At 49.4% G+C, this 12,237-nt stretch overlaps 1 protein-coding gene across 9 annotated transcripts in view; it reads right to left on the bottom strand.

Annotated features, from left to right (window-relative positions):
• The window catches only part of PPP1R12B (protein phosphatase 1 regulatory subunit 12B), a 130,821-nt gene that overhangs the window by 25,771 nt on the left and 92,813 nt on the right, over positions 1–12,237 (bottom strand). The window contains exon 1 of one of the 9 annotated variants that reach the window (XM_017821297.1): positions 5,944–6,641. The exons of 7 other annotated variants lie outside the window; for them this stretch is intronic. In XM_017821297.1, the coding sequence (XP_017676786.1) occupies positions 5,944–6,045 (102 nt within the window). In that variant the 5' untranslated portion in view covers positions 6,046–6,641. Of the gene's footprint in view, positions 1–5,943; positions 6,642–10,501; positions 10,513–12,237 lie in introns of those variants that run through there. One more of the 9 variants, XM_017821296.1, reaches the window with a different exon arrangement.

Here is a 12,237-nt window from a genome sequence, read left to right as displayed (position 1 = left end):
TCCACCCACTCTCCCCATCACTTCTGTGGCTGCTCATTCCCACCCCGCAGCACCTCCCCGTCTCTGTGTCCCTGGTTTTGTGGCTGTACCATGAGCTGACCCAAATTAAAGGTATCTTCTTTCTCCTCCTCCCTTCACCCCCTTTACAGTCCTGACTGATTCCCTGGTCTGGGGCAACCTCAAGTTGCTCCCTGACCTTCTGACCCCCCTGCCCTGCAGGGGTTTCAAGGCTGATCTGTCCCAAGGGATTGCCCTCCAGCTGCTTAACCAGCTTCTCCAAAGACACCACCGCTGACCAGGCAGCTGAGGGGCAGAGAGGCATTTTAAATGAGGCTGTAGCATTACATCAGGTCCTTTCCAAATCATCCATGACCATTCAGGGCCTTAAGTAGTTAACAGACTCCCTGCTCCACCTTTGGCTTGGATCAATTCTGCTGCTTGGGAGCGAGGAGAGCTGAAGGAAGTTCAGCTGCAGGGACAGAAGACGCTCACCCCACGGGTCACAGCACGTGCCCTGACCCATCTTGTTTATACATCCAAATGCAGGAGCATCGTCTGGCTACTGAGTCACATCAGGGAACATCTCACGGGTGGTGCCCTGAGAACGACCAGAAGTTCCCGATGTACTTCCAGATATGGACATTTACAGTGGCAGACTCAAAAAAACCCAAGAACAAACAAAGCAGAAGGATTTCATCCTGATACTCATCCGAGAACGTGATGCTTGAGGAACAACCAGGGATAAACAAAGCAGGATGCTGGAGAACACAGACTAAGGTTAATTGCCTTAAAGTTCAAGTTTTAGTATCCCATGTTTTTTGTGGGCTGCTGGGAGAGGAGGGAATCATTTTCACAAACTGTGTAACTAGTCAGCAATCCAGAAATTAGACAGAAAGTGTCATGAGACAATTTATTTGACTCCGTTTCAGTTTATACAGCATCATTTTTATCACAACCAGACAAGTCCAAGCCACTAAATGGAAACCCAGGAAGATAAAGTTTCCTGGAGAAATATTTTCATAACACTTTCTATTCTCTAATGCACTTGCAGCAGAATTAAATGATTCACAGAGGAAAACTCCATGTGAGAACAAACCTGTGATCAGGAATATCTGAAACAGGATGGAACCTGTTGCAAAAATACCACGGAGCAAAAGGTGACTGTGTGGCACGTATACATTCCAAACTCTAGGAAGGCCATAATCCAACCAGGTGTTTCTAGAGACCTCTCAGCACTCCAGGAGTTCGGCTTTTTACATGGGCAAGAGACAGGAAAAGCAGGGGGACAGTTTTAAGCTAAAAGAGGAGAAATTTAGATTGAATGTTGGGAACAAATTCTCTCCTGTGAGTGTGGCGAGGCCCTGGCACAGGTTGCCCAGAGAAGCTGTGGCTGCCCCATCCCTGGAAGTGTCTAAGACCAGGTTGGACAGGGTTTGGAGCAACCTGGGCTAGTGGAAGGTGTCCCTGCCCACGGCAGGGGGTGGAACGAGATGAACTTTAAGGTCCTTTTTCCAACCCAAACCATTCTGGGCTTCTCTATGATCACTTATTCATTAATACTCAGCCCTTTTTTCATGATTTGTTGTGCTGAGCACTTGCAGCTCAGCCCCTCACATTTTTGCACATTAGCTTTTCTTTTTCCTTTAAGATTTGCTTTGTATTCTACACATACATGTCCACAGCACCGTACCCAGACTGGGTGCATTTGCTGCCATGGTAATCACTGCTCCGAGCACTGCGGGCTCCATGTGGAGGCTCATTAACAGAGACAGCGATTTGGGAACTGCTGCTTTTTCCACTCAAGCACTACTGTCAAGTGACTCGGTGAAAACACACGGCCCATAAAAGGTGATGCTCCTGCATCCCATATTCCACCCAGCGCAGCTCCTTCAGACACTGAGATGAGAGGCAGAATAAAATCAATCAGGGCAGACCACTGAGTACACTTAGAGCTTTATTGCTGAGCCCTTCCTGACAAAACTTCAGCTGGACAGCTCAGGTTATAGGCACTGAGGGTGGCTTAATGAGGGAGTGACTAACACCAGAGGGAAAGAGCCTTGTAGTGAAACCGTGAATATGGACAGAACAAGAAGAATTATGTAAAGCCTCTTGAGGAGCAAGTAAGAACCATCAAGTGGCTACTTGACAACCAGGCTGGGCGGAGAACGGACTGAGAGCAGCCCTGAGGGGAAGGACTTGGGGTGTTGCTGGATGAGAAACTCAACATGCCCCAGCTGAGTGTGCCTGGACCCAGAAACCTCCCGTGCCCTGGGCTGATCCCACAGCAGGGGAGGGGGGATTCTGCCCCTCTGCCCTGCTGAGGTGAGACCCCACCTGCAGAGCTGCCTCCAGCCCTGGGGTCCCAACATCAGAAGGATGTGGAGCTGCTGGAGACAGTCCAGAGGAGGCCACAGAGATGCTCCAAGGGCTGAAGCCCCTCTGCTCTGGAGCCAGGCTGCGAGAGCTGGGGGATGCTCACCTGGAGAAGAGAAGGCTCCAGGGAGACCTCAGAGTCCCTTCCAGTGCCTAAAGGGGCTCCAAGAGAGCTGAAGAGGGACTTGGACAAGGGATGGAGAGACAGGACAAGGGATTCCCACTGCCAGAGGGCAGGGTTAGATGGGATATTGGGAAGAAATTCTTCCCTGTGAGGGTGGTGAGGCCCTGGCACAGGTTGCTCAGAGAAGCTGTGGCTGCCCCATCCCTGGAAGTGTCCAAGGCCAGGTTGGACGGGGCTTGGAGCAACCTGGGCTAGTGGAAGGTGTCCCTGCCCGTGGCAGGGGGTGGGACTGGATGAGCTTTAAGGTCCCTTTCAGCCCAAACCAGTCTGGGATTCTAAGATGGGCAGCCACACAAATACAGCTGCTATTGAACCAGCAGCCCCCAAACACCAACAAAGGGTTTAAGCTTTGATGCTCTCTTTTACAGCAAACAATACTGGATGACAAATCAAGAAGGAGTAGTTTATAAAAGAAGGGAAGGTATAGTGACAAAGAGCTGGGAAACAACTGAAAAGCTGCAACTGCAGTCTGTGCTGAAAGTTGGGAATGTGCATTCTCCTTAGGTTTTCCCATCTGACTGATTATCCTATGGAGAAGCACAAGGGTTATAAAGTACCAGAATAAACAGATGGATGAGAGTAAACTCAAACTACGGGGTATTTCCTATGCAAAAAATAACTGGCCCAGCACAAATAAGAATAATAATAAAAAATTCAGTTCTTGCCTTCCAATCCTGCCATTTATTTGCTTAATTGCTCACCACAGGTTTAATACCATCAGCTGCCTATTGCACCCTTGGAACCGACTATGGGAAGAATACTTTTTTGAGGAAGAGAAACCTCAAGCTAAAGCAGCATGGGGCAAAATGTAATGAAAAGGTCCCCGCTGCCAAAAACCTGAAGCTTGTGCCAAATAATGGGACGATCTGAATTGATTTCAAAGGGGTTTGACTTTCCTCTTCTGAGCAACATCCTCATTAAAGCAACATTTACCCTGGGGCATTCAACAGGATTTGCTGGGCTGTTTCTGTATGGTGACTACAATTCTGGGCTGTTCTGCTGTGACACAAGGAGTTAGGTATTTTACCTCGTGAAGGTTCCAGGGCAATGGGACAGTTCTGGCCTGGCACAGAGTTGGGGTCACACACCAACACCCTGCTCTCACCACAGTCTCCTGTGCAGGGATATTCCTTCTCTTATGATTTGTATGAGTTCACTGCAAAGTGCTCCCCCTCCTCAGTGGTGCATTTGGGGAGATTCCACCAATTAAAGGTGGAAAAACCCCAGGCAGTATTATCCTAACTCCTAAGCAGGAGCATTCCAAGCAGCAGTGCAAGTGTAGAGGGAATGCCATAGGAAACTGCTTGGCAAATGACATTTAATGCAGCTGTTTGGCACCAACACCTCGATAAATCAAACCTCCTTTGCTCTGTCTGGTTCTCCAAGAGATTTTTCCCCTGTCTGCACCACGTGTGAGGCTCCTGCCTGCTCATGTGTTCTCGCACCCCTGCTCAGCTGGGAACATTTAGAGCCCACTCTGCTGGTATCAATCTCGACTGAATGGAAAGATAAAAGATTCCAAGATACCACATTCCTACTCATTTTATAAAGGCTGGTGGGTCCCTGCAGCACAGACCTGTCACTGTGGGCATGGGGGAGTGAGTGGGGGAGAATAAACACGTGGGACAAATCCATAGAAAACCACACTCTGTTATTGCTCTTGCTCTTGGCAAAATTATGTTGTCTTGGAGAAAGAGTTAACATAGATCCCTGTTTTAGCCTGAAGTCAATCCTTCCCTAATTAGCCTTTTAAGGCATGGGCTATTTCCATAACCCAGATAGCACCAGGGCCGTTTCCTACACCGACTCTGAGTCAATGCTGCTGCATTTCCCACCTGGTTTCTCCCCGTGGATGCTCTGGAGTCACAGCTGGCATTGCCATTACCACTGCAAGAATCACAAAGATTTCTGTGCTCATGTGCTGGCTTTCATCAAAACCCCACTGCCACAAGAAGCTCTACTCCATGCACTCCCACTCCCACCTGGACCTTTCTGTACCCACCTGAGAGCTGCCACCACCTTCTCCAACACCCATGAACCCCCAGGAGCCTGGGATCCCACCATGGCTGTGCACAGAGAAACCAGCACCTCCCGTCAGTCTGCTCTGGACACATGGCAGTCACAGCTTCTGGGAGATGTTTGTCACCCCTTCACATGCCCAGATGCATAAGGGGGGGGGAAATGAGTTAGTCTGTGTTCACTGAACATGACTGATCTTAAAAACTTGTGTTTTGAAAAAAAATTAAACCATTTTCAGCACACTTGGAAGATTCTCCACCTGTCACCAGGCTGGTGATCAACACTGTGGCCATTTAGTGAGGAATGGTAAGCACAGTGGTGGTGAGGAAAGTCCATCCAAGCACACGGGATAGTTTTAGATTATCTAAATCCCCTCAGAGACACTCCAATGGTGTGCAGGTGGAAGAAAACACAGATCCTGCTCCCGCGTTACAGAAAACAGCCCAGGACAACCAGCAGCCACAGAAGCCTCGAGGCTGAAGTTCCTGAGGTCAGGAACTGCTTTCATCAGTGCCATGGCAGGGGGTTAAAACCCTTTGTACATATTTCAGGCAATGCTTCTTCCAGACCAAGATCTGTCCCTGCCAACGGAGCAGACAATGCATATCTGATTTGAGCAAACACCAGTGCCGGGATTAATTTAATGCTCCCATCTAAAATTAGCCTGGCTGTTAAAAACTAATTCCTCCAGGCTTTGACTCCGGCATGATAATATTTTTTGATGGCAAAGAGGCTGCCCATACAAGGATACGGACCTGGAGGGTTTGGGGCCACCTCTCCCATGACTCTGGAGCTATTATACTGTTAGGAAGTGTTCCCAACTTTCCACCACCTTGGGAGACAGGGACAGCAGCTCTGGTTTGTGGAGGAAAGGTAACTACCTTGACTTGCCTCCTACAGATGGTTTTATTCACTTTTTTGGTGTTGTTGAAATTACTAAGCCACTGCACAGGCCAGCTCAGCCCCAGGGGCGAAAGCTGGACACAAACCTCGTTTCACCAGCGGTATCAAAGTGTTTACGGAAAAAGTGCAGCTTAACAAGCTGGTCAAGTTCTGCCTCATTTTCACTGGGGAGGTTTTTTATCCAGCAACAGCCGACCAGGAGAGCCATGTTCCAGGACAGAAGGAAACTACCACCCCAGCAACTCCCTACACCACTGACACAGCTAATCCCAGGGCAGGGACTCTGGCAGATGCTTAAAACCTGTTGCTACAGAGGCACCTTCCCAAGTTTCATTTCAACCATCCTCTTTCCAAAGGAAACCACAGCTGCAGGTCTCCAAGGGTAAGACAACAAACCACCACCGCCAGGCTCCACTTGGAGCACGTGCTGAGCTGAGCAATACAGAAAGGAAAAAGCTGCTTACTCTGAGTGTCTTCGCAATCGGGGAAGGAGAGGACGGGGGAGAGTCTGACTGAGCCTTCCTGCTCCGAGTGTATTCCTTACTCCTGGTGTACAGGGACGACATGGCCTCGCGGGCTGGGTGTCTTTGAGAAGCAACACCAGTTCTTGCTCTCCTGTCGCTCTACGGCGCCGGGCAGGTCCTTCTTCCAAGGTCAGAACAAACTAATTAAACTATTCACAGCTCTGGTAATTAAACCCTGCTGTTTAGGGTGTATAATTTTAGGCATTAATCTGCTGCAGGGAGAGCTGAGGCTCCACAATGTTTCTCGTCCGAGCAGAAGAAGAGAAGGTGTCAAGGACTCGCTGTGCTCCGGCGCCAGGTGCTACTCCGTGCCAGCCTCACCGCCCGGACCCCGTCCCAACTTCTCCACAAAAGGACATTTCCCCTTGTCCAGAGCGTGCCACAGTACCAGGGGGATCTATCTTCCCCCAGAACTGCAGGAGGCAAAAACTCCCGGCTCAAGAAGAGAGCTGGAAAACCGGCTGGGTTTCTCTAGACATGAAACTTCTGCCAAAAAAAAAAAGCAAAAAAAAGGGAAAGGCAAAAAGCAAAGCCTGATTTACTCCAGAGTGCGGCCGCGAGCTCTGCCCTCGCTGCGCAGAGCTGCACGCTCTGAGTGAAACACAAAAGCATAAATCAGGAACAAACGCTGGTTTGGAAAGGGGCAGTCCAGCTGAAGTTGGGTTTTGTTCCATCCTCCTCCTCCTCCACCTCCTCCTCCTCCCGGCGCCGTTACCCGCGCACAGGCTTCTCCGTCCCTCCCGCCGCTGCCTTCTGACATTCCAGATCCTGACTCGCTCCGCGAGGAATGCTGGAGGGCAGCCAGAAGCAGCGATTCACTTTCAGCTTGGGATTTGGGCTGCCAAATTGGGTTTGGGATTGGGTTTGGGATTTGGGCAGAGAAAAAAAAAGAAAAAAAGGAGATGGGGAGAAAAGAGAATCCCTCCCAAGCTCCCAAGGCCTGTTGGGCTGCAAGTGGGATGTCGAGGTGAAACTGACCTTTGCAAAGCCTGAATTCCAGGAGGCTGCGACAAAGGGAGATGATTTAAAGTCCATGGAGCAGCTCATGCCATGAAAGGGAGGACACACTCTGGCAGCACAACAGGATTTTTGTTGTTTGCTCACAAGCCTGTTTGAGCTGTGACAGGGCGTCACAGAGCTTGTGTAATGTACACTGGTTCAAGGGAGTGTTCGGGATCAAGGAGGAGGGAGAGGAGCTTGGAGGAAAGGACAGAGGGTGTGGAGAGCACGTACCTCTCCCAAACTCTCAGCTCTCTGCCAAGCTCTGCTGCTGCACAAGCTCGCTGGAAAGTGGCAGGACTGCTCTATTCAAAGGCAAGTGCGTGTCCCTCATGTCCCACTGAAATAAGCCCATGGGATGTTAATTTGAAAAATGCCCTCAAATCACCATGAGTGATTTAGTAGCTCACAGAATCATACAGAATCACACAAAGCCACAGACTGTTTGGGGTTGGAAGAAACCTTGAGATCATCCACTCCAACAATCCTGCCAAGGCAGGGTCACCTGGAGCAGGTGACACAGGAATGCATCCAGCTCTTACACATGAAGTCCATCTTGGAGTCATAAGGTTGAAAATCTATGATTTTTGTTGCTGGAAAGGTATCACCCCAGTTATCTGCACTGGACCAGTTCCAGTAAGGCTCAGCTGGACTCATTCACACCCACTTGACCTGGCCACTGACTGAGTCACTGGTGGCCTGGGGTCATCCCATCCACGTCCTGATCCACCTCACAGGCTGCTTAACATCAAACAATTCCTCCCAAGGCCAGGTTGGATGGGGTTTGGAACACCCTGGTCTAGTGGAAGGTGTTCCTGCCCATGGCAGCGGGGTGGAGCAAGATGAGGTTTAAGGTCCTGTCCAACCCAAACCATTCTGCAAAGTGCAGAATAATATCTATATAAAAATATTTTAAGAGTATTACCCCACTCTCATTGCTCTGAAGTATTGTCCCTTTCTGCACCCTGCTTGGCACCCTGGTGATTTCACTGGCACATAGCTGGGGAAGGGGCTTGGAATAGCAGCTGCAGTAATTTCTCCTGCCACCTAGCACCTTCACTCTCCAGGGGCAATGCAGCATTGCTGAGCAACCAGGGAGAGCAGGAGACAGGGCTACTGGATTGTCCTGCACTAAGAAAGTCACAGTGAGATCAGGTTTCTACTTGATATTCATCATGAGGAAGGAGGAGACTTGTCATCCACCGACTGCAGCAGGGGGGGGGAAAAGGTTTGAAGAGGTCCAATTCTGCCTGGTAATACCTCTGCATTCCCGTTTAAAGGTATGGAAATGAAGTCCATGCACACAAGAAGGCAGGGACAGGCACCCAGCTGCTCCAGGAGTCTGGGGCAGGACCTTGATCTTTCCAGCCTCCATCTGTTGCTCTCATCACCCACCTCTCCCCACGTGTGGAGCCCAACTCTGCTGTACAAGGTAATTCAGACATTTTAAATGCATATTTATAGACCCTGCACACAGGCGTGATCCTTTCACACCAGTTCTCAGTTTCTGGGGTTTCAAAACAGTGTAAGTGAAACTGGGCAAACCCGTGTGGCCAGCACTGCACTGGGGTGTCCTGGTCCCAGCTCCCAGGCTGCCAGAGCCCAGCTTAGTCACCAAGGTGGAGTTACACAGTCAGAATTGCAGGGCTTGGCTTCCCCTCCCATCCAGTCCCAAACAATCTGTTGTCACATCCCTCCACGGTCATGCTTCTGCTGAGGAGTGGCCAGAAAGCTCCAAAATCAACATTTTGGTACAGAACTCACAGCCCAAAACCAAAACACAGCCTGAGCTATTCCCTACTAATTAAAAGTTAATTAGTCATCCAGTGCAGATCTCTCACAGATTGAGTGGACAGTAACTCATTCTAGAGAGAAGGGAAGGTCTGATTAGCCAGGAGACAGAAAGCAGCATGAGATGCAATATGGCAAAACACGATGGTTTTCATCATTGTTCCAACAAATGCCTGATTTAGGGGGTTATTCCTGGCGTTTTGTGCAGTTGTCCCCTGTGCAAGATGAAACACGACGCTCCTTCTCTGCTGTTCCTCACAGCCCGAGCTTTGTCATGTCCAAGGTTGTGGTTTAGATCTGACTGTTCCTGTCTGTTCACTGATTCCTCAGTAGGAACCAGGCTGGTACCTGCTCTAGCTGTGATGTTGTGTACTTTGCTAAGGGATATTTATACAGCCCCCAGAAAGACACACAAAAAAATCACCTTCCGTGAGCATTTTCACAAGCACAGCACACAAACCCCTAAGACTGCCCGGACCTTCACTTCATGCTGTGGCCTATTTCTGGGCAAAATCACCTTAGAGTTTCTCCTCATCTTGGACTATGGCAGCACAACTATATTACAGTATAATGTCTTTTCTATATTTATATGAAATAGTTTATTCCTGTAGTTAGAGCTGTGGTCTTGGCTATGATCACTCTTCAGACACCCTCACCCAGCAAGTGGTCAGGTTCTTCCTTCGGAGGGTGGTTGGGCACTGCCCAGGCTCCCCAGGGCAGTGGGCACAGCACCAAGGCTGCCAGAGCTCAAGGAGTGTTTGGACAATGCTCTCAGGGGCAGGGTGGGATTGTTGGGGTGTCCTGAGCGGGGCCAGGAGATGGACTCAGTGGTCCTTGTGGGTCCTTTCCAACTCAGGAGATTCCATGATCTTTCCCTGTCTGTTCAGATGTCTGTCCTCTCCCTTTCTTCAGTGATGACACCTTTGCTTGTACCCCATTTTTAGAATTACTTAAGACAGGAGAACCCATAACCAAGAAAATGACGTACCAGAAATAGAATGAAGCCCTAAGCTAAATATTTGAGAGGAATACACAAACACCCCTTTTATCTGTGCTGAAAATCTTCACCTACAGAACATGATGCTGGTAAAATAAATGTCAGTATCACTGTAACATTCCAACCTGCAGCAGACAAAACTGGGAAACAAAGGTGGGAAGTTGAAGCCAGAGCTGCAGTGATGCTCAGGGGTGATGTGAACCCACAGCACGTTCTCTGAGAGTGCAGAGGAGGAGAAGCCCTCTTGGGAGACCAGAATTCTAATAAAACTTGAAGAATGAGAGTAGTTGGTATTTTTGGAACAAATTATCCCAAAACTATATCTTTAATGTCCTAGCTGTCATTTTCCACACCAGGTTTAACACACTGCCTTGTACCTCACTGAATTACTTCCTATACAGCTGACTTCTTTCATCCACAGCCAAACCTCCTCTATGTCCCAGCACAGCCACGTCCTGGAGAGCACGTTGGTGTCTCCAGCTACACAGGGCTCAGCTGGGGTAGGAGACACAAACTGGGCCCACACACAGCTCCAGGCCATTCTTCACACTGTGACCTTCCCTCAGGGCTTCCCACACCAGGGACCATCCCTGTTCCACCACACAACCCTGCAGACCACAAATCAGGGGGAAGGTGGCATCCAACGCTCCTCCAGGTACAACTGGGCACTCACAGGGACCAATCCCAACAGGCAGCTTGGACACAGCTACCCCGATCTGGAGCTGAGAGGATTCAGCCACATGGATGATGCCTCAGTGCTGGGGAACAGTTTGAGTTGGGACCGTGACACTCAGCCCTTGAGGGTAGGGATGGGGGCTCAGCGGTGCCATAGCCCTTGCTGAGACCCTCCCCTGTGCTGGGCCAAGTAATGCAAGAACACAGAGCTGCACTGCTACATGTGAATTCCAACCCAACTGGATGAGCAGCAAGAGGATGAGGCAAGAAAGAGGCTCACGTTTTCCTTTGAACCTGTCACAGAATCACAGAATTGTTATGGTTTGAAAAGCCCTCTAAGGTCATCAAGTCCGACTGCTGAACACCTCCAGGGATGGTGACTCCACCACTGCCCTGGGCAGCCTGGGCCAGGGTTTGACCACCCTTTTGGGGAAGAAATTTTCCCAGTATCCAACCTGAACCTCTCGTGGTGCAACTTGAGGCTGTTCCCTGTCATCCTGTCCCTCGTTCCCTGGGAGCAGAGCCCAGCCCCCACCGGGCTCCACTCTCCTGTCAGGGAGCTGGAGAGAGTGAGAGGGTTCCCCCTGAGCCTCCTTTTCTCCAGGCTCTCCAGCCTATTGCTGAGGCCATTTTGCTCACTTTGAGAAGCAGAGAACCCCCCTAATTGCTTCCTGCAACCCCAGACACCTCAGGTACCTGGGGGTACCCCTTTCTACATAGTTCAGCTGTTTGCTATTCAGTTACAAATCTTCCCAACCCTCCCTTCTGGATTTCCCACCTGCACAGTTTGTCTGTTGAGTCATGTCCTGGTCCAGGAAAACACTGAAATCTGTAATTTTATGCAATACTTAAATCAACTCTAAATCTGCATTTATTCTCATGACACTTCTCCAGAGAAACAGAGTGAAATAACCAGTGCTGTTGTTCACAAGAACCAGGCTACAAAGCTACTACGTGCCCAGAAAACAATTTTTCTGGGTATAAAGTAGTTCTGTAAAAAATTCAGAGAATTAGAGAATCCCAGATGATTTGGGTTGGAAAGGAACTTAGAGCTCATCTTGTTCCATGTCCTGCCATAGGCAGGGTACACCTTCCACCACCACCAGGTTGCTCCAAGCCCCATCCAGTCTGGCCTTGAACACTTCCAGGGATGGGGCAGGCACAGCTTCTCTGGGCACCCTGTGCCAGAAACTCAGTTTAAATGTGAAAAACCCATTAACCATCAAACGATTGTCATGGCTTATAGAGAACAGAGTCAGGATTAGATTTCCCACTGCTTTTATGTCACTGGACTGGCCCACAAAACTGAAATCCATAGTGCCACAGTCCTGCACCTCCCTTTTGTAATTACATTTATAGTGTGGACAAAGTTTAATAAATCCTGTGATTCATTTCACCTCAGAATGTCCTATATTTGTGACTGTTCCACACCAAAATAACATGCATTCTTTGTGCATCCTAAATGGTACCAGTGCTCTGGCCCTGGAAGAGGATCCAGCCTCACACCTGTCTCCCACTACATCTGAATTGGCCCAAGTGTTGTTATTTGCAAAGGAAAAGCCCATGATCTGTTGGGTCAGGTTGGGTCTGACACAGGAACAGTTTTGGTTACACACAAAGGGCTCTACAGCCAGAGGAAGGGTTACAGTCCCTGGTCACTACACCAGGGTACCAGTCACTGCTGCTTCTACATGGGATCCTGCAGTAAAAAGTCTCTAGAATATTACCAAAAATTTGGAAAGGAATTCACCTGGAAACAAAAGGCTGAGCTT

The sequence above is a fragment of the Lepidothrix coronata genome, unplaced genomic scaffold, assembly GCF_001604755.1.
Source record: "Lepidothrix coronata isolate B3197 unplaced genomic scaffold, Lepidothrix_coronata-1.0 Scaffold90, whole genome shotgun sequence".
Classification (NCBI taxonomy): domain Eukaryota; kingdom Metazoa; phylum Chordata; class Aves; order Passeriformes; family Pipridae; genus Lepidothrix; species Lepidothrix coronata.
This window is presented reverse-complemented; position numbering and strand designations above follow the sequence as displayed.